General features: G+C 36.6%; 1 protein-coding gene across 2 annotated transcripts in view; it reads right to left on the reverse strand.

The window, feature by feature from the left end:
* The window catches only part of LOC131072217 (vacuolar protein sorting-associated protein 52 A), a 159,606-nt gene that overhangs the window by 45,762 nt on the left and 90,811 nt on the right, over positions 1–23,033 (reverse strand). For both annotated transcript variants that reach the window (XM_058008311.2, XM_058008312.2), the window contains exons 10-14: positions 4,724–4,805; positions 4,191–4,373; positions 3,734–3,849; positions 3,563–3,621; positions 3,275–3,375 (exon numbers count right to left, since the gene is read on the reverse strand). In XM_058008311.2, the coding sequence (XP_057864294.2) occupies positions 3,275–3,375; positions 3,563–3,621; positions 3,734–3,849; positions 4,191–4,373; positions 4,724–4,805 (541 nt within the window). The remainder of the gene's footprint in view (positions 1–3,274; positions 3,376–3,562; positions 3,622–3,733; positions 3,850–4,190; positions 4,374–4,723; positions 4,806–23,033) is intronic.

Raw genomic sequence — 23,033 nt, forward strand, 5'->3', positions numbered from 1 at the left:
TGAATTGCAATTTTCATCATTGTCATTGTTCCAGGTCTGCTCATTATATTGCATTCAATTTCCAGATTGTATATATTGTGCTTTGAAGAGTCTATGGAGAACTTGCTATTTAATTCATATGGTTTATTCAATCTTTCCAATGCAATGTGTTCTATGAATTCTTTTTAATGGTGAATAAAATCTGAAGCAAAACCAATCAGCAAACTGTTCGTGTTGGCAATCAAAGCTTGTGAACTTGCCAACCTGTGGAGCTGTGAGTTATTTGGCACAAGTGTGAATCAGTTTTTAGTGAACTTGAGTTGCACAACAAATCATGGAAAGCAAAATGAAATTGTTTCCTGGAATGTCCAAGAAAATTCAAGCAAAATTTGAAACGAGGATTAAAATCATGCAGTCAAACAGAAAAGAGGATGTTGGAGATAGGCTCTATTTTGCAGGTGGGGATCCTGAGTATCTACATCAACGAAAGGAGCTTTTGTTTACTATGTTGGAGGTAGTAGAGGATGGTTTGCCTGTGATCAATCAATCTGAATGCAAGCAAATGCTTTGGGAAACGGAGCCATCCTTGACATTTTCAATTAAGCAAATGATCATGAGGCATCCTGACAAAGAGGTAAGACTTGTTGTGACTTATTGTCTCAGTGAAATTATGAGAGTTGCAGCTCCGAGAGCACCCTACAATGATGACATTATGAGGGAGATACTACAACTGATCACTGATAGTTTTCATGGGTTAGGTGATGCCAGGACCCCTTCTTTTGGTAAGAGGGTTAAGATCCTAGAAGTGATAGAAAAAGCCAGATCCTGTTTTCTTCTGATTGATTTAGTTTGTGATGATCTCATTCTTCAGATGTTTCAATATTTCATAACTTCTATAAGGATCATTGAGAAACTATATCTTCTTGCATGCAAACCATTATGGTCCTAATCCTTGACGAATGTGATGCTATCTCTCAGTCCATTTCATCTATGTTGGTGGATGTTTATAAACAAGAACAAGAGTTTTCTTCAGCTCAGCAGTGTATTCAAAAAAGTGAGAAGTTGAAACACTTCTTGGTTAATGAGGAGCAACTGGAGTATGTGGATCAGGTCGAGGACGTGCAATTCATAGAAGAGCATTGGAAAGGAGAGATTGCCTCACCTCATGAGGAGTGTATGATTGATTCCTATGATGACTCATCTGACATGCATGCAGCTATTGTTGATGAGATTATGCATTATGGAAAAAAACAATAAGCAACCTTGGGTTCAAGTTCAGAATTATCCAGTGATGTTTCTGAGATTAATGACCTTCTTAGTACTAGTGTTGGGATAGTTGAGATCAACTATACACCTTCAGAAGAAGAGCATGATGTCTTCAAAACAGCTAATGATGATGGACCTTTGTCTCATTCAACTAATGTTAGTCTAGATGGGTACCGGTTGGATGTCCAAACAGAGCCTTTGGAGAGGAGCCTTGTTGGGATGAATTTCCTTTTGACTATAGTGTTGTTCTAACTTCAACGCACTTATGTATGAGGATGGCATTGAAGGTGTTGAATTTGAGAAGAACAATCTTGAAAACAAATCAGACATATTATTGCATGAAGCTGATCTTGAGCAGAGGCCTAGTGACTTGGTTGAATTGGATCCTCAGCTTGTCATTGAAAATGGTAATAAAGAGGTACATGAGTCTTGGGACAGCCTTGGAGTAACTGCTAAAAGGTATGACAATGGGTCTGAATTTGATATTCATCATAGCAGCAATTTGCTATGCTTGCATGAACATGACTGGAAGAATCAATTTTTGGTGTCCAGTGATAACCCATTGTTTGAGATGGGTGTTGACATGAGATGTGACAATCCAATTTTTGAGTTGGATGATGAAACAACAACTGGTTGTAGCATTGCACTTGGTGAAAATAGCAAGGTATGGGATCTGGGAGAAGATTCAAGACTTGAGTTGGAGTGTGGTCTTCAGCCTGGTGTAATTTAAGTTCACATTATGAGGTGATTGGTTACCCTCCTGAAAGACCACCGAATATGAAATGTGCAAATGAGATAGTTGAAGATTGCTTTGGAGTGAGATGACACTTGGAGGCACCATCACTCCTAACTACATGAGCTTCATATGTTTGAAATATAAGATTCTAACATATTGTATAAAAAACAAAACTAAATACTAAATACCAAACCATTAAACTTTATTAGAAAAAGCAAAAACTAAAAATAAAAACAAAAATTCAAGAATAAATTTTATTGGAAAGCCAAAGCTTTCTCTTCCATCGCAGCCAGAGGATTCGTCTGATGGAGGCTTTGATAAGCCTTCTTCGAGTCTTTATTTGCGTTGCACACCAATCCAATGGCAACAACAGTAATTTTATCTTTGCTAGCTTTACCCAAATCATCAGCCAACAACTCTTATACATGGGGGATACTTCTTTTTCGACTCAGTATCACTGTATCGATCTCACACAAGATCCAAACGACACTACAAAATTTTCTTCTTTGAATGAAACATCTCACAAAGTTTGTGAATTTCAAACCGCGAGTCCGGACCGTAACCTAGGCAAACCCAAGGCCACACTAGGACCCACACCCGGGCTCCCAATGCCATACCCGATAACATTAATTCATCGCTCTTAGCATGTGATAAGCAGTAAAAGAAGGCCATAATATCTTCAAGGTAAATAATACTTATAACGAAGCAATGCCAACACCCTTGTTTAGAGTCTAGACAAGCACTTGGGACTTTCCTACCAACTTCATTGACTCGGAGCCACTGGGTCTCATTCAATCACACATAAACCATAAGCTAAGGAGATTCAATCCCACCATCCCACCTGGATGGAGATCGATAAGGCTAAGCAGAAAAAAGACCACCTGGGCAGATTGACTCGGAGCCACTGGGTCTCATTCAATCCCACATAAAGCATAAGGAGATTGAATTGAGTCACCCTTTGCTAATGAACCAGATATTAGTTCTAGAGTCTTTGATCTAATCTTTGAACATTCATGAACGTTAATATAATTTATTTCTTTCCATTCATTCTTTCTATGGTTATATCTTAATGATGTAGAGAAAAGAAAGTATATTTAGTCTAAACCCTTCAAGAAAGGAAAACCTAGAAAGAACTTTCTTATCATCCAAGACAGCATCTTCAAGTATTCAACATGAAAGCATTTGACTGTGTAGACATATGAAACCAAATCAAAGAGTGATGATCATAATTTATCACATTGACCTACTCTAATATAATTAGGACCAATTGATTTTTCAAGAATAAATGATTACCTGGTGATGGTGTGTTATACGAATCATAAGCATAAGTCCGATTGCATCAAAGAAATTGGGGAGAATAGCATTAAAATGCTCATCAATTACTGCAAATGGTCCTGCAGATTTCATGAAAAGGACAAGATAATGAGTACAAGAATAAAAAAACTACTGCACTTTAACATAAGGGATTAACAGCTTGAATACCACATACTGAAGTATTATGATAATCCCATTCTCCAGAAAGATGTCAGGATAGGAGTATATTCATACACAATGATCTGTAAAGAGACTTCCAAATTATACCTGAAAATATTTCATAGAAAATTGCATCTTCTCCAAAGAAATTGTAGCTGAACAGATACCTGTGGAAAGACATATGCATAATATGTGAAACAACAAAAATACATATCATCCTTTGGAATAAAAAGCTCCAGACAGATAAAACTCAAAAATTCAACCAATGCACTTTCATACTCAGAAGTAGCTGTATCCATAAGTAGTTTGTGCAGGCTTCGGAAAAGAACTTCATATGGATATTTGGCTCCACTTGCTTCAGCTATATGAGGGATCAATGCAGGCTGATCGATTTCCTGTAGAAATATTCTATATTCAACTAGATGTAATTCGCCTAAGATATTGTTACATTACAGATATGAAACAAAATTTCTCTGAAGCCACATGGTTGTGGCACTAGCAAACAGCAACGAGGATATTGTTTACAAGAGGAAAGGCATGGGTGAACTGTGAGACCAATAATAGAAGGAAAATAGAAACTCAATTAAAGCACAAACCAAACAGATGATTGCAGATAAGATCCTGATGAGAGAATATTAAAACTGACTAACGAAAACCACTAAAGATACAAGTGGAGACAAAAAATGCACTATAGTGTGACAGACTGTAATGAAAAGAATTTCAATGTAAGAAGCACCTTAAGAATATTGAATCTGTCACCCAATGCAAACACAGCTGATCGGTTCTTCAATGGCTCCCTTGCTCTAGAAAATAAGCTTGTACTCCTCGTATCAATTCCAATCAAGTCATTTGCAGATGCTATATCTAGCTGCAATTTCTCTAGTGCTTGTATGTATGCACGAAAATGTGCACTGAGTACCTACACAGGGATTGGTAAAAGTTAATAACATTTTACAAGTTTTAAGTGAACCTCCCATGAAGACAATTCCCAATATTCAACTAGAGAGTAAAACACAGCCATACCCTGAGAATGCATGAAAGTTTATGCTAATATATAAACTTAGAGAGTATGTGTAATAGCATCATCAAAGAAACCGATATTGATGTTTTAAATAATGCCTATAAACCCAAATCACCCAATTTTCAATATTAAATTTGTAATTTGAGCAATTATTTTCAAATCTTGAGACTTCTTATAAATGCGAGGAATAATATGGTTTTTATGTGAAAAGTTTATAGAACATAAAGGGCATAAAAATAACAGCATACCCTGTTCAATGTGTCTACATATGCTAAGCGAACGTCATGGTAGACCTCTTTTCCATGTTCCTTAAGAAATGCAGCAATATACCTGAACCTCAAATTCCAATCCTTAGCATTTCATCAAAACTATATGACATCAGAAAGAAAAAACAATATAATCTGTTTATATGAATGATAGGTGCTACCCCTGTATCCTGTTTATATATAATACAAGAAATGGCCTTCCTGAAGCAAGTACAAACTTTTCCATTGACAGAAAAACAAATTTGAGGTAATTATGCATCACGAACTGTACCAACTTTAAAGTGTAATTCATGAAGATGTTTATTGTTTATTATAGCAGGACAATGGCCTATGTATCTTTCTTGACCCATTAGAGTAAAACAATTGTACATGATATCCTCAATATAAAGAAATTTCAAATAACCAGGCATGTGGTAGATACGATCTATAACGGAATGGCTGAATGTTCATCAGTAAATTAGTATATATATCTAGTATCTACAATTTGTTTTCATCCTTTTTTTAACAGATTGTTATAGGCAAGACCAGGATTCTCTAAAATGTTATCACAACTGCGTAAATAATTCCAGATTCGAATAGGAGGGGGCATATTTCACAAATTTGAGATTTCCAAAAGGGTCTGGTTCGGTTTGAAATATATATTTATATATATAGACACACACACACAGAGTAAAAACATGGTCTAACAACATAGATAACTTTTAACCAGATAGTGTGGATTTTGAACAGTAGCTTCCATCCGCTAAATAATCCGAGGAAAGGATTAGCTGGAAAACCAACATTATCAACCAGGACTCTTTATAACCAGCCCACCAAAACTTACTGCTGTCTTCAAACAGTCCAAAACACATTACCATTAATAATCACAGGCAACTATCAAATAAAATCTGCCCTTCTCACAAACATAAGAGTATTGTATCAAACTGTGGCTAAAGCTTTGATAAAGAGTTTTCGTATTTTATCATTTCACATGATTGAAAAAAACAAAAAATAGATGACAAAATTCTATTCATTTATACAGCTCCCATATGATAGTACTAACATCAAAATTCAGGACCATAGAACCACCATCACAGTTTTTGTACTTATGTCATCAAAGTGTTGAAGCCATTCCATCAAATATGTATTTTTGATAGTTTAGATGTCATTAAATCCTTGCAGACAATTACTATGTTATGATGAATAGTTATTGATCTCAATACACCAGATCAAGAACAGAATCAACACTTAAAATCAAGATAGCCATATGTCGGTAAACAGATTTGTCACTGCAGATTTCAATGTTTCAACAGTTGGATAAGTTGTTATTGGGGTGACAACTTTCCTCTATGTTTGAGAGGGGCAGCTCCCTCATATTGTGGGGGGTTTTGGTACTTTTTGTGTACTTTTAACCTAAAAGTACATAAAGGAAAAGGTAAAAGCTAAAAGAAAAGAATTACAGAAACTCTACCGGTAGACACATTAATGCCAATTGGGATTTCACATTTGGTAACATATTACAAGGGGGTTTCACTATAATGTATGTTTTGATACAATGATGATGGAAGCAGGATAACAAATTTCAACATACCAAGAGATAGGTTGCTTCAACACATTCAGACGAAGATACCAGGATTGTGTTTCATTACATCAATTTCATAGATTGTTTGAATTAATGACTAATGATTTCCATAATTACAAAGAGGGATCCCAAATTTAACAAACAAAAAATCAATAATAATAAATCAAAATGACATTCAGAACATACAATCCAAATGCTTTCTTAATTATCTTTGTAAAACTATACAATCTCAGAAACCCTTCTGTACAAAATATCAAACCAAAAGTCTATAAAAAAAAAAATTCAAAGAGTTCTTCCCATTCCACCTCTAAAAGTCTCCCTTCTACATTTCAAAATAGCCTTGTATCTATAGGATTCTTTCCTATACCTACCCTGATAACTGCCTTTTTAAGACATAATGATTCTGAAAAAAATAAACCTTATTTGGTTAGAATTTTTATCACTGTTCTACAAATAAGGCTCATTTTCTAACTTTTGGTTACACTAAGTGACATAAGTCAATTTTTTAAAAAAGGTAACATGAAACCTATAAATTTTGAAAAAACGATCAAATAATTGATCTTGCTGAGGTGGGCACTGAGTGTTCTCCCAATCCAAGAATCATTCATTCATCAACAACTTAACCTTCAGGGACATGTTCTCTTCTCCAATTGTATTTAATGACCATCTTTTCCTCTCATGGAACTTATCAACTGCACTGAATGTCTTGCCTTCCCTTCAGTTAGCTCTAACTTTTCATCAGTAGATTCTTCAAGAATCTGCAATTCTTGGAGCTATATATTCATTTCCAAAAAGTCCATGAATTGCATTGATGATAGAAAACCAAGATCAAATCTAATATCATGCTCAATCTTGCTGGCTTTCATGTCAACGTCCAGAGTCTACTACATTAGATGCTACATACTGTTGTGCGTATTGCACACACACCCCGTCAGTTGACAGGGGACCCCCCTAAATTTTGTCTGCTTGTGCGGGAGAAATAAGACCAAGTCTTGTGAAATTCGCCACTAATGGGTAATTTGTAAAGTTTTTTTTAAAGGTTTGCAAACTGCCTAAAAGGTCCGAAATTGGCAAAAGGCCTAAAAGGTCCGAAATTGGCAAAACACTCCAAAATCCCGAAGTCTGCAAAACACTCCAAAATCCCAAAATTCACCATAAAGGGGTGAAAATGTCAAAAAAAATTAAAGTTTGCAAAAGTGCCCAAAATCCTGAAATTCACCATAAAGGGGTGAAAATGTCAGTTTTTAAAGTTTGCAAACGTGCCCAAAATCCCGAAATTCACCATAAAGGGGTGAAAATGTCAAAGTTTTTAAAGTTTGCAAAAGTGCCCAAAATCCCAAAATTCACCATAAAGGGGTGAAAATGTCAAAGTTTTCAAAGTTTGCAAAAGTGCCCAAAATCCCGAAATTCACCATAAAGGGGCGAAAATGTCAAAGTTTTTAAAGTTTGCAAAAGTGCCCAAAATCCCGAAATTCGCCATAAAGGGGCAAAAATGTTAAAGTTTTAAAAACCTTGCAATTGCTCTCAAACCCACCGAAAATGTGAAAATAAAATAGTAAGGCGTTAACTTAAAGTTTGCGGAAGTGCCATTTAGGCCGAATTTCGAAAACGTCTAAGTATGAACTTTTTTTAAAAAACTTTTCGAACGCCCCTCTTGCCCGAAATTGCCAGGAACAACTAAATTCACGGAAGGAGTAAAAGCATTAAAACTTGGGAAATTTTCAAATGACCATCTAGCCGTTAAATTTTAATATTTGTTAAATTAAATTAATTAATTTTTCAAATTGATTTATTGAAATGAAATTGATCGTTCGCAAGTCGCAGGATGTAATTAGAGAACCAAGAGAAAGACTTGAAATGCAAATCGAAGAAGGATCGCAATCAAGGCCTTGCGCTGAAGACTGGAAAAAAGAAAAAAGATGTGGGAACGCACTGCAGGAGCACGAGAGCAACCAAACATTGGGAACCGTTCCGCTGAACAAAGATGAAGTCCACCCTCCGGACCAAAGACCAAAGAACACTCTGAATGCTACAAGTTTATGCCTTCTCGAGAAAAAGCACACAGCTGGATTTAATTCCAGGAATTCAATTTCTAAAAAGCTGAAATTGTTTTATTGTAAAACTGCTTGTAGGTCCCACTCAGATATTTTGAAAGAAAGGGGAAACAAGTCAATTGTGGACAGTTATGTCCAACTACCGGATAGACTCAAATTGAAGCCAAATAGTGGCAAGTAGTTGAAATTGTGGTTGAATGGATGAGAGAATTTAATGGGCATGGGTTAAGGCTGCTAGTTTCTGGAAGGCAGATCAAGACCCTTGGATGCAGTCCATCCTAGCCTTCGATTCAATATTGTAAATTCTATAAAAGGCAGAGGCCTTTCTTTTGTAAAGGGTTAGATGGTTAGAGATTTTTGTTAGATAGTCAGACAGTTGGTTAGAATTTTGTAGTTAGATTTTAGAAGGTAGAATAGGTTAGATCTTAGCAGTAGCATAGAGATGTTGCAGAAATTGTTGTAATAGGCAGCTGAAATCAACATATAAACATTGATTTGGTGTTTATTGTCTTGTTTTCATCCTGTTTGCATGGTTTCTTTCAGCATTTTAGATAGATCTTTCTGTTTTGGGTGTGCAGGTATTTGATAGATTCAGGCTCATACCATTGAGGATATACTGATTGTGTATCCATTTGTATGGTTAACCTGAGCCTTCGATTGTGCTTAGTTCAATTGCAGGTGTCCGTCTGAGCTACGCCAGAATTGGGTGCTTAGCCGTGCGTTTGCAGTCTGAAAATCTTTCAAGTCCCCTAGAAGATTGCACCGTTCCTGCAAGGTTGTGAGCTATTCTGGCTAAGCAGGAATTGGTTATGTTAAACCTGTCTACCCGCATACCCGTGTTGTTAGTTTTAGATCTCCTATCCCTTCCCTTCTAATTTTATTTTGTAGTCTAAGAATCACAGCAGACCAGCTTGTTGCAAATCGTAAGTCCCCTTGTGCTCCCAGCAAATCACATCGACCACTGAGTAATCCCGCAGTCAAGACCTGACAATCAAAACCTTGAGGTCGTCCCCTTTGATCAAACAAAAAACAGCATTAGGGATTTCCTTATCTCAAGAGAGGATAGGATACTCAGCGAGTTCATTCTATTCTGTGTTGGCCGTATGGAGTTTGCAGCAATGCGACTTTAGACACGTCAACACATACCTTGACACACATTCTTCTTCATGCCCCATAGAGATATGTTTCTCATATTAAAAATAAATGCAGGAGTGACTTCCCAAACGCTCACAATACAAGCTTGAGTTAAGGTCTAGGATGTCATTCTCCCATTTTGTGTCTAGAATAATTGAGTTGTCATCACAATCTGCATGAGTTAAGTCGATAAGCCCCAATTCAAAAGACAGATGGCTTCCAACTAGTGGACTTCAGATTCTGATTCCCAATGGAATCCAACAATTGATTTCTTAAAGAGCAATTATTGCTAACTCCATTAGGTTTCAATCTCTCTCCACTCTTGTGATTCATAGGTGCTTGCTTGATAATTAATTATCCTAAACACAATCAATAAGAAACTTCTTTACTCTTTTTCTAATGGGCTCCAATGCCTTTAAATGGCAGCAGTATCTAGATATTTATAGCAGGAAACACTGACATCTACAAGAGCCCTCCTAAGCTTGCTTGAACAAAATTTGACACCAATCTACATAATCTGTTTACAACCTTGCAACCATTCTCTCCAATAAGTCTTTATGAAATTAACCCCATGACAACTTATCCATGCTCATATGATTCTCATGCAGAGAGAAAATTTGTCCTTTTCTTCTTTACTGGGCTGTTTGCATATACTTATTTGATTCACCACTAGAGTGTTCTAGTTCTCCATTGAATGTCGATATAACCAAGTCATGGGAAAAGAACATCAAGATTCAAACAATGGCAAGGTGATATCTAGTTTGTCTTGGGAAGCATGCCAAACATAATGAAGTATAGAAACCCAAAGAAGGCAGGTGTCCCAAAGCATCCAGCTCAATATATTGACGGTGGAGAATACACCTTCAAAAATATTCTCAATTTAAGGTAATTTGATTTGCCATAACTAATGTAATTTAAGAACGCATCTATCAACAAAAAAAATTCTAGTGGTAGAAAATAAAGGAAGTCTCATCCCATCAAGTTTTGGTTTAGCAATTATTTGGCAATCGAATCAAAACATTCCAATAAGACCAAAAACCAAATCCAACATGTCAATCTCAAAATCTATCAGTTCCTCTAGTTTATTATAATAATTATCATCCATGACAATAACATAACATGCAGAACATGCCTCCTTCCAACTCTTTGTAATTTTGATGAGAAACCATACATTGTTCTAAAGTTCTGGTTCAAGCACAGGCAAAGAGAATGCTAGCAAATATTATCTATATAAATAATGTCCCCTCGGAGCTTCTCATACTATTATTTCAGAATTTCTTCACATCTCTCTCTTTCCTCTATGATTTAGAAATAGCTTCATCTGAGTAATCACAAGGTATACAAAAAAGTGAACATTTGTAATATCCCCTTAGGATCTTGCCCAGAATTTCCACTTTTTCTCTTCAAGGAATTTTGTCAAACAGTTACATGATATTGAATTGGTGAATAGTTTCAGATGGTGTCTTGACAATATGAATATTGATCAGATTTTTTTAGAAAATGCATGGGAACTAAATAAATAAGAATGCTAATGATACAAACTGAATTAATAATATCCAGACTGGGATTGATAATGATTTGTTGTGCAGTTTCAGTTTTGCCACTAATACTCAGAATAGCAGAACTAAACAAACAAATAAATTACCAAGACGATATTCATTCAGGATAGAAAGATCCGAACTGAATTGCATATATCAACCATTTCACTTATTCTAATATTAGTGTTGCTCAGAAAACTATATCAGAAATACAGAATTTAAATATTTGCAGAGTACAAAATATAAGCTTGCACCTTGAATGCTTGTTTATTCAACAGAATACACACATTAAGTAGCATCAGTAAAACCCGCACAATCCATCTCATTTGGACCCCAACATGCTGTTGGAGAAATTATGAAACCAAGAAACTGCGCACACTTCAATGGATCAACCAAGAAACTATCCAACCACACACAAGAATGTTGCAACTTGAGCAATGAAGAACAATGGAGATCAAAGAGCAAAGCTTGAGATTAACCTGCAATGAATTGCTATGAATTGATATGTTACAATGCACAAATGAGCTTGCTTATATAGGCAAGAGGCTAGACAATTGAGAGTGCAGGTACAACCATGTGGCTCAATGAGATGAGAGAGTAGGTAGGAGTATGTACAACTACCCTATAACAAAATTAAATGCATAAAATTAACTCATCTCTATCTAGAATGACACATAAGATAACTAACATGAACAATATTAAATGATTGTGACATGTGACAAATAAAGCTGTCCTAAATAAACTTAATTAGAGTAAATAGAATAAATCTAATTTACTCCAACACCCCCTCCCAAAAGTGCAACATAGGGAGCAAAAATATTATGCATATGATGCAAGACTAATTATGAAGATGCAATATATGAGTCCCGACAACTACGCTATGATAGTTACCCATGCACAACTAATCATGCAACTAATCTCTTACAAATTGAGAAAAGGAGAAAACCTCATGGGACAAAACTCCTCTCCAAAAAGAGATATGCAAGATATATACAAGTGATAGATCATGTGATGTATGGAGGTTTCACATCAATACCCCCCCAGAACTACATCCATCACGAGAACTGATCAACAGCCCCCCCATAAGAGGGAAAGTGAGAGATTATGTAGCCCCCCCGTGATAAATAATCACCTACAAAAATGATATGTGTTTGAGGACAAAACTTGATCCAATGCTATCAAACAACTTGTCTACCCCTAGGAAGAAGCAAAACCATATATAGATGCGGGGATGCTTCCCATTCTAGATATGCAAAGAAAGATGGAAGCATGAAGAATGAAGATTATGTCTCTAAAAACTGCTCATGTGTCTCCGTCTCCATGAAAGATGATGATGCCATACTCCAATCCGGTACAAACCCAAACATATAAGAAAGTGGCAAGTTGGAACTTTGTAAAAACTGATATGGAGCAAGATGCAAAGACAAATGTACTGAAATATTTCCTCCAGCCAAATGAGAAGGACAACGATAATCCCATTGCTCATGTAATGTCCCTTCTTTCCTAGATGATCACTCAAATGCAGAGATTTGCCTATTACCCATCTCCATAAGAAGACCCAGTGGATAGGAGATGTCAATGCTCGCATGTGGGGTCTTACACTTGGCAATTTGCGCTAGGATGGCTTTTTTTTATGGAGACTTAATGTTATTTTATTATAAAGTCACTTTTTGCTAAAAAAATAGAAAATTAATTAAAGTGACTTATCACAAAAGCTTGCACCCTTGTTGAGCTATCAACTCAACAACCTTGTGAAACATGGAAACAACCCCAAAGTATGGGAGCTTGCACAAGGGGGTTGAATCTCCGGAAAAGGCCGGCTTCCTTCTCAATCCAGGTGCAGGTGTTGAACCAACTTAACACTTCAAAACTTACTCCTAAGTCTATCCTAACAACTTGCAGAGGTAAAGGGAAGAGAGAATTGCTTGAAAAAAAAGGAGGTGATGCCCCAAGAAGAGATTGTTCCTCTCCCTACCCAAAATGACACAAAGAACCAACTAAAATACCCAGGAGATGCACAAACTTCAGTTGCATGAGTGACCCCAATGTATGTATGGAGGTTAGAATTCGATGAATGTCAAGAGGGGAGAAGGCTTCCCACAAGTCAAACTCAGAAATAAGTTAACACAGCATATATGAGAGAAGACCCAAAAAACATACACCTGTGATGAAGGTAAGGAACCATACACAGCATACATAAGTTTGAAGGGAGGCAAGAATGGTGATTTCAATTCATTGCAAGGCCAATGGCCAAACTTACAATTGCAACAAATGTAAGATAAATACAAGAGAAGTGAAAGAGCATAGAATAGCTCAAGCCAGCAAGGAGAGAACCCTTTACAATGAGGCTTAATAGCCTTTATATAGAAATATTGTTACAAGAGTGATCTAGACCCCTATATGTCAATCTGGGAGTGCAGGGAAGTGCATGCACTTGACTTCTGTGTATGCAAGCAACCTAGCCATACCCTGAAAAGGCAACCCTGAGAAGGGTGGATTGACTGACCTTCCAAAGTCAGAGTATGCACACATGACACAAGTCACCACAACAAGCATGGCCCCGTAACTCTCCTAATGGAAATCCTGCCAAAAACATTAAATGCACCCCTGTGGCTCCACAAAAGAAGGTGCATAAGTCACCAAAGTTGTCGGAGCATTTAAAGCTTTGAGTGTTGATCATGCCATCCGGAAGTGTTGCCAGCCGGAAAGAAGTCCGGGGACTTCGGAAACACGGGTTCCCAAATTGGGGAAGACAAGGAAAGAACTTCGAAACCTCGAGGTTCTGAGGTTCCGGGAAGGAGAAAGGAGAGTAGCAGGGAACTTCGGAACATCGGAGTTCCAAAATTCCAGGGAACTGAAAAAAGGGCTAAGGAAGGAACTTCAAAACCTTGAGGTTCCGAAGTTCCAGAGAAAGGAAGGAAGAAAGGCTAGGAAGGAACTTCAGAACCTCAGGGTTCTGGGGTTCCGGAGAAGGCAAGGGAAAGGAACTTCAAAACCTCAGGGTTCCGAAGTTCCGGGAAAGGGAAGAAGAAGAGAAAGGAACTTCGGAACCTTGGGGTTTCGAAGTTTCGAGGAACAGAAGAGGAGGGGAAAGAAAGCGAGGAACTTCGGAAACCCAAACTCGAGTTTCCAAAGTTCTGGGAAAAGAAAGGAGAGGCAACAAAGGGAAGGAACTTCGAAACCTCAGGGTTTCGGAGTTCCAAGAAAGAAGAAAACAAAGAGGGAACTTCGGAACCTCAGGATACCGGAGTTCCAGAGAAGGAAAAGCGAGAGAAGGCAAAGAGAAGGAACTTCGGAACCTCGGGGTTCTGGAATTTCGAGGAAGGAAGAAAAGGCTAAGGGAGGAACTTCCTTCGGGCAAGAAACACCTCACACTTCATGATTCTTCTGCTTTCTCCTTGATCAACTAGGGCAACATTGGTCCATGGATCGTATCTCTAATCGGTTCTTACTGATGGACCAAGGGTGTCATAAAATGACAACAGTGACTTTATAAGGTGAAGTTATAAAGTTAAATTAAAACATTTTCAAAGTACCCCCATGGCACGCACCCCTAGGCAACATAATGTTGTTTTAAAAAGGTGTTCTATCTCAATGATGAGTAAGACCCTCAAAGGGGTCGAACTTGCTAAGAGGAAGTTTATTTTAATAAACTCATTAAAATAAAGCAAAGAGAACCCTAAATGTTATGATTAGGGTAAGGAGGCAATAGAGTAACAAGAGGTGTCTTCATTTAGGCATCTTACATTTCATTTTTACATCAGTAGATTAGGATCTGAGCTCTGGAGATGAATTTCAGCAGCAGATCGGACTTCTGGGAACGAAAAAATCCCTCGAGGCAAGTGAAGTGGACGAAACCCCAAATCACAATTGAGGGAAATCTATACAGGGTTTCTATTTGTGCTTCAAAAGACATTAATTTCAGTAAGTAACAGATATTATATTGCAGATTTGAGGGTTTAGAATTACCTCAAGACAGCCGCATCATTCCTAGAGCCAGTCATACCAACTCCTTAGCTAGCCGTAGCATCTAGCTAGCTCCAAGTTGCACAACTTGGCCATACCAATCAAGAAAGGGTTTGGCATTCGAGCAGACTTCATAATCAGCACCCTCTAACAGTGACTTGGTGATCTGAGCAGGCTACAGAAGTCAATTCTGATTCACATTATTGTTCCTTCAGTAAACTAAATAATCTTGCCAGGACACCAAGCGTGGGGCATAACAATAAAATCCTCTCCTGGTTGAGCATTGGACTCTTGGTATGCAAATAATTGTTGTGGTGAACTAATTCTCTTAATTCTGAAAATTATTGTCTTGCTGTTCCAGAAAATTAGTATTCAGAATTTAATTATCAGTCATTTATATCTTTGCATTTTGGGTTCAAAAGTGTTGTTTCATTGGCATACTTCCATGTTTAAACCTTATGCAATCATTGGCATCAAAACTCAAGCAAAACCTCTGATAAACTATCCTAAAACCTGAAAAATAAATTGAATGAATGATTCAATAATCGGATAATTACATTGAACGATATACACACGTATATATAGAGGTTACAAGACGACGTTCTAAATTAAGAACAAGTCGTTTAAAGTGAACTACTAAAAAGCTAAACGCTAAATAAAGCTTAAAAGCTTTATTAACTAAAAAGAAAAAGCTAAATGCTAAATAAAGCTTAAAAGCTTTATTAACTAAAAAGAAAAGCTAAATGCTAAATAAAGCTTAAAAGCTAATTAACTAAAAAGCTAAATGACCATTAAACAAGGAACTAAATATAGGTGACTAAAATATAATTAAATATTCTAATACCCTCCCTTAATGGTCATTCTATCTACTAACTACCCTACAGAAGACACTACAGGTCTTTTGATCACAAATGAAAAGAACACTCTGCTGTGGTGGAGACCCTCCCTGGATTTGAAAAGTGTTAATGACCAAGAATACCAAAAGCCATCCAAGCTAATGTAGCCTTCACACGTGAATTAGAGATCTGGCACACACGAATTACTGAAGCCTGAAACAATGATTTTGAGGAAAAAATCAGCAAACCCTTTTGCAGTAGAGTACCAACTCCAAAACTGACTGCAAGATACCACGGTTGCAGATGTTCGCCCTGGCAAGTGCGACCCAAACTAACTGCAACAAAGCACGATTTTTGAGGAAAAAACCGTCAAACCCTGAAATGGGAACCCTTGAAAAGAGAATTTACGATTTTGAGGAGCAAATCGAAAAACCAAGAAATCTGAGGTTACAAATCATCGTTTTTGTGGGAAAAAACGATAAAACCGAGATAACTAAAATCTTACGCGAATATCGCAGATTACAAATGAGATAATTTTTAAGGGAAAATTATAAACCCTACGAACAATTTTTGAGAAAAAAATCGTGAAAACCCTCCCATGATTTTTTTGTGAAAAAAATCAAAAAACCGACAAACAATTTTTCAGGAAAAAATCGTGAAAACCTTGGGACCTGTAAGACGAAGTCTGGCCTAAATCAATATGATCAAGGCAACGATATTCAGATATCGTGAACATGCACTGTTTCCAGGTGTTGTGACAGTTGTTGAACTTCTATCTGTGTTCCAACATGATGTTAGTCAAAGATGCCATCACAAAAATGGAGGTTGAACGAGGTCAACCTAGTGAAAGCATGAGACAGAAAAATCTGATTCAAAAATCAGAATAGAAGTAGCTGCACAAAAAAATCTGAAACCCTGGGAGAGAATTCTGGCACAAATTCCAAGGCGCAAATTTCAAGGTTTGGAAGAAACCCAGAAATTAAAATTTTCTGCACACTTAAAACAGCATAAATGATGCCCAAAAAACAGCAAAAATCCCAACGTCCACAGAAATAGCAGAAATTGTGAACTGTTTTTAAATTCCAAGGAAAATTTGCTGGCACAAAATTCGAGGCACAGAAAACGAGGCACCCGGAAAAATCTGAGACCAACCCAAAAAAGCTCTCAAAAAACCCACCAAGAATCTGAAAACAAAATGCAGATCCGACGGCTCAAAAATTGAGGCACGGAAAACAATGCACCAAAAAAATATGACGAAGACCAAGTTGAGGTCTCGAAAATCCCACCAAGAATTTGCAAGAAAAACAAAAATTCGACTTGAACTGAAGGGTCAAAACCCTAGTCGAAAATTGCAGAAACCCTAGGAAAATTTTCAATCTACAAAAAAAAACTCAAGGTTGCAGCCCGAAAATATCCAGAATGCTTAAAAAAACATGAACTACTGCCCAGCACAAAAAAATTCGCCCACGAACCAGAAACCCTTAAAAAGCCTTCTAAAAAGCAAAATCGTTTTTTAATAAAAAAGCAATAAAAAAAATCTGGAAAATATTCCAGAAAGAAGGCCATGAATTTTTATTAAAAAATTCGCCAAACTTTAAAGAATCCCATTGACCCGCTCTGATACCATGAAAAATAAATTGAATGAATGATTCAATAATCGGATGATTACATTGAACAATATACACACGTATATATAGAGGTTACAAGACGACGTTCTAAATTAAGAACAAGTCGTTTAAAGTGAACTACTAAAAAGCTAAACGCTAAATAAAGCTTAAAAGCTTTATTAACTAAAAAGAAAAAGCTAAATGCTAAATAAAGTTTAAAAGCTAATTAACTAAAAAGCTAAATGACCATTAAACAAGGAACTAAATATAGGTGACTAAAATATAATTAAATATTCTAATAAAACCTCCAATCAGCAACATTAAAAGTCACAAAAAATTCAATATAGACTGGTTGTGGGTCTTTCAGGTCAAGAATGATGAAAGTCTCAATCAGTGACTCTGGAGAAGAAGTCAATGAGAGTGAAGATGGATCAACTATCTCTGAAGAAGAATCAAGAACCTCCGAAGCAACCTTGACTAAAGTGTCAAAAAACTCCAAAGGCTCACGAACATGGGTTGTTTGCTCTGAACAATGAAGAGGCAAATTATCATCAAAAATACAATCATTGGTCTCCAAGAGAGCCCTCGCATTGACCGATCAACTTTTTCAGCCCATTACAAACACATCTTGGTCTATGGACTCTCTTGGAGACCAAAACATTTGTGGTTGGTCACTGGTAGAGATTGCAAGGTTTCTATTTTGAGAGCCATGTTACTTGGCTCGAATCTAGCAGAGATAATCGGTGGTAAAAGCTTTAATACCATGTTGGAGAAATTATGAGCCCATGAAGCTGCGCACACTTCAATGGATCAACTAAGAAACTATCCAACCACACACAAGAATGTTGCAACTTGAGCAATGAAGAACAATGGAGATCGAAGAGCAAAGCTTGAGATTAACCTGCAATGAATCGATATGTTACAATGCATAAATAAGCTTGCTTATATAGGGAAGAGGCTCGACAATTAAGAGTGCTACCTTATAACAAAGTTAAATGCATAAAACTAACTCATCTCTATCTAGAATGACACCTAAGATAGCTAAGATGAACAATATTAAATGATTGCATCATGTGACAAATAAAGCTATCCTAAATAAACTTAATTAGAGTAAACAAAATAAATCTAATTTACTCAACACATGCCACACCTTCTTCCATTGTTGATCCCTATAACCGCTTTCTCCACAACAATATCCTCAACCAGTAAGAACCACTTCGCACCAGAAAGGAAGATCCGCATCACGAATTTGCTTCATCCCATGTCAAGGGATCCCAACGCTAAGTTGAAAGGGGCTCATGCTTAGTGCATTGAGCAACAGCTGCGCCTGACCATGAAATATACACTCAATGAATATGCCACACGTTAGGTAGCAGCAGAAAAACCAGCATCATCCATCTCATTTGGACCCCAAAATGCCACGCCTACCATTTTTGACCCCTATAACAGCTTTCTCCACAACAATATCCTCAACCAGTAAGGACCACTTCACACCAGAAAGGAAGATCCGCATCAAGAATTTGCTTCATCCCATGTCAAGGGATCCCAAAGCTAAGTTGAAAGGCGTTCGTGCTTCGTGCATTGAGCAACAGCTGCACCTGACCAAGAAATACAGTCAATGAATATGCGTTCATGCCAAAATAAAAAGTTGCACCAAGCCCAAATCCTACACTGAAACAAGAATATGAAGTAGCCAAGACATATATGCCACAAAGGCTCAAAATTATATTATTTATTCAAAGCTCTAGCGTCCATCGATACAAGTAATTTCAAAGATGACCATGACTTCAAGAAAACTGAAGAAACATAGCCTCTATGATGGACATCTAGAAGGTTAAGCTTCCACCTTGCACATTCCTTTGAAGTCCCATGATTTAGAAAACTAAAACTTTATGCCAAGACCAAATATAAATCTTCAAATAAAAATTCATGCCCTTAGCAAAGACTTCATGCCTTTATAAAAACCTAGCAGCCAACAACACACTAAACAGTTCTCAAGAATATCCCATGTTACAGAAAAAGAAGCCCATTCCCAAGAAAGATGGCTCCTCATCTAGTAAAGAGACCCACGATATATATTTCACAAATGCCAATCTTCAAGTGCCATGAACTCCTGTAATGGTGTCCCACAGCTATTCTCAAAGACTTTATATAATATTTGCCAGCCAAGATTTATATCAATAATAATAATTGCTTTAGTCACTTTATTAAATCGGTCCTCAAGTATACCCACATTAAAATTGCCAAAGCTTAAAAGGACGCATGCCAAAATAAATAAAGAGCTGCCACAAATTATCAACACTGCCCTGAAATCCTCACAATATTAATATCATTTTAACACCAGATGTAATATTAAATAATAATGAAATATCTCCAACAAGTTGTCTAATGCAAACAAGAAATATCTTCAAGCTTATACAACTTTGTCTCAAAATGAGACTTCTCAAATTTCCAAATCTGAATTGTTGAAATCCAGTTGCAAAATCTGAGTGACCACCAATTATCAGCTAGGAAGGAATCATGCACCCCCAAAACTGATCTTCCTAAGAGGGGTTTCGTCCTCCACAGGCTGAGATGGAACAAGTTCCAAACTCCAGAACCACAAGAAATTCAATCAAAGAAAAAGAATAAACTCAACATATGTCAAATGAACCTCTCACTACTCTTTTATATCCCTTCTGAGAAACTCTTCAAATTCTCCTTTTCAACTTCTCTCTCTTCATATTTCCCTCTCTTTTTTATAGTTACTTTTCTTTTTAATTTTTAACTTTGGCCTAGGAAATAATAAAGTGGCCCCCTTACAATTTTCCATTGACATAAAAGGGGTCACTTAGGAACTTAAGAATTAAATACTTTTATGACCTTATTAAATAATTAAAACATAATTTTAACTATTTAATTATATTTCTAGGCCATATAAAATGCGACATTACAACATTTAAACTCCCACTTACAAGATTTCAGCATAATTGGCTTATAGTTGACTACCTTGGCCACCTTTGCCCTCTTTAGGGAATCTATATCCTCCTTCCCTTTTAAACCTTAGAGATTCTCCAAACTTTTGTTCAATACCATTAAGATCCAATTTGTCCCATGGTAGAGAAGTATTGCGAATAAAATGGAGCTCTTTATCAATCTAGAAAAGATATGCTTTAACCATTTACCGAAACTGGCTCATTAATCTTCCTTTAGTTGCATCTGATACCAAAGTTAATCAATTGAGATACTTTGTCTACAATCAAATCAAACATCAATAGATTCCACAAACCTCAAAGACTCTCCAACCTTCTTATCTGTTGGAATGAAGATACCAACAACCTTGCCATATCAATCAAAGCTTGGAAAGAACTCCTCAACACTAGTTCAAAGTGGAATGTTAAAGATGAGCAACAAGTGGGTGTCTCTGATAATTGGAGGTCCAAATTTGCAATAATTACATTCCATAAGGAGACAAATTTTCAATGCATTATGTCAACTAATCCCTTCACTTTGTCAATGCCTCCAAGTTTCATATCTTCTTTTATGCTCTAGCATGGCTCCAAATATTTTGTATCTACTTCTACATTCTACAAACACTTCGCATAATCATAGCGTTTCTTCACACCACATTTCTTGATGCATTTTTGCCAAGCATTTCCAACTAGAATATCTAACAAAGATCCGACTTTTACTAAAACCTCAAGCTCATTTCATAACTTTCTTTCCACTGGCATGAAGGTTGTTGCACTATCCATGGTTTTGGAAAATGACTTTATACATGCAATTTGCATTTGCCTAAAATCTTTCTTAAAGCCTTTTTCAACAAATCTATGTTATAAATATCTTGCCATCCTTTCATTCAATGAGATGAGATCACTTAGATGTACTCTGACAAATAGTTCACACATACTCCCTATGCCTCCACAATTTGCATGCATGTATACCAACGACACTAGCAACTACAACTAAAATATATGAAAAGAATTTCCATTTAATTTCACTTTGACGAATGGTCATACCCGGTTTTCTAAGTGCTCATTTTTCTGCACGAGATAGAAGGATATTGGCATAGGTTGTGGCATTTAGCTTTTTGCTTGCCAAATACACTTTGCTTGCAAATTATTAAACCCCTTTTCAACTATTCTATTAAGTGCATATCATCGAACCATTATGTTTCATGAGATCACATTTTCTTTCATACAATTTACTTGTCTTGCCCATACTTTTGACATGCATGCAAAAGGTGGTAGTTGTTTGTCTTTATCACTTCCCTTTATCTCTTCATGAGCATTTGGAATTAAAACATAACTCTTGAATTAATATCATGTAGTTAAACAAATTAGTTCCGCGCTCTCTTGCCTACCTTCATCGACACTTTTCACAGAGTTCATAACTTGTCAAAAACCTTGCACCTTGTTGTTGATGTGTTTTTCATACACATGCGAACACAAAATAAAATACCCAAAAGTATCTTATCCTCTCTTGAACAAAGTTACTCAAATGTTGAAGATTGGCTTAAGGATCACTTGAGACAACTCCAAGGTTCATAAATGTCGGGTCACAGCGTGTGGATTAGCACAGTTGGTTGTTGTGATTGTTGTTCCTCCAAGGGGCCTTACGCAACTTCTTAAAATATGAATGCTTAATCTTCAAGAAATGGTTTCTTTGAATGATGTTCAACGAAGCTCTTTACTACTACTACTAGATGTTTATTAAAAAATAGCAAAAGATAAGGGTTGAGAGATGCTAAGCTATTCCTAAGAATGGATGGATGAAAGACTATTCAAGTGAAACTCTACTAGTTTTAGTATTGCCATGCAAGAATAACTCCACCAAAACTAGTGCAATCTTCTAAGGACATTCAAAGATTTTAAAATCGCTACTAAGAATAGACACCATCAATTGAATGCATAGCCATGATTAAACAACTATTGAACTTAAGCACTTTCAATAATTCCAGTTGACCACGCATGGCACACTTACAATCAGCAAGAGGCTAGTGGTATGGATTATGAATTTCACATTATATGCAACATTCCATCATTCAATCTAAATACTTAAGTTAATATCAAAGATTGACTTGAGAAGATGAAAAACCATGCAAGAAGCTTCAAGGATTGAATAGAAGCACCATAACTTCAATGCTTTTATTAACCCAAAAGCAAAGTAGCAACAATTCTTCAAGTCCTTTTCTTATCTCTCTTGAACTCTAATATCTATCTCTTATAACTATTATCTATTCTCTATTCTTCTATTATTTACAAATGAAATGAGTGGGGGTTTATATAGCACTCCCAAATACAATGAAGGCCCGAGATCAAATGGAGATCAAGGGCCAAGATTTTGCCACCTAAACCCTATACAAATAAAACCCTATCAAGATAAACATTATCATGATATCAACCAATGAGAAAATGACATGAGCTGGCACAAAAAACGAGGAAGCATCCTCCAATAGTAGAATGAGCTGCCACATAGGATCATAACAAACTGTCATCTAGAACTTTGTTCCCTTTCTCCTTCTCCTTTCTGGCATATTCAATGAATCTGGTCATCATGCCTTCTATCTCAGTTATTGGAACTTCCGGTAGATTCTTCAACTGTTCTTCCAAATGAA

This window comes from Cryptomeria japonica, chromosome 6 (assembly GCF_030272615.1).
Source record: "Cryptomeria japonica chromosome 6, Sugi_1.0, whole genome shotgun sequence".
Lineage (NCBI taxonomy): Eukaryota > Viridiplantae > Streptophyta > Pinopsida > Cupressales > Cupressaceae > Cryptomeria > Cryptomeria japonica.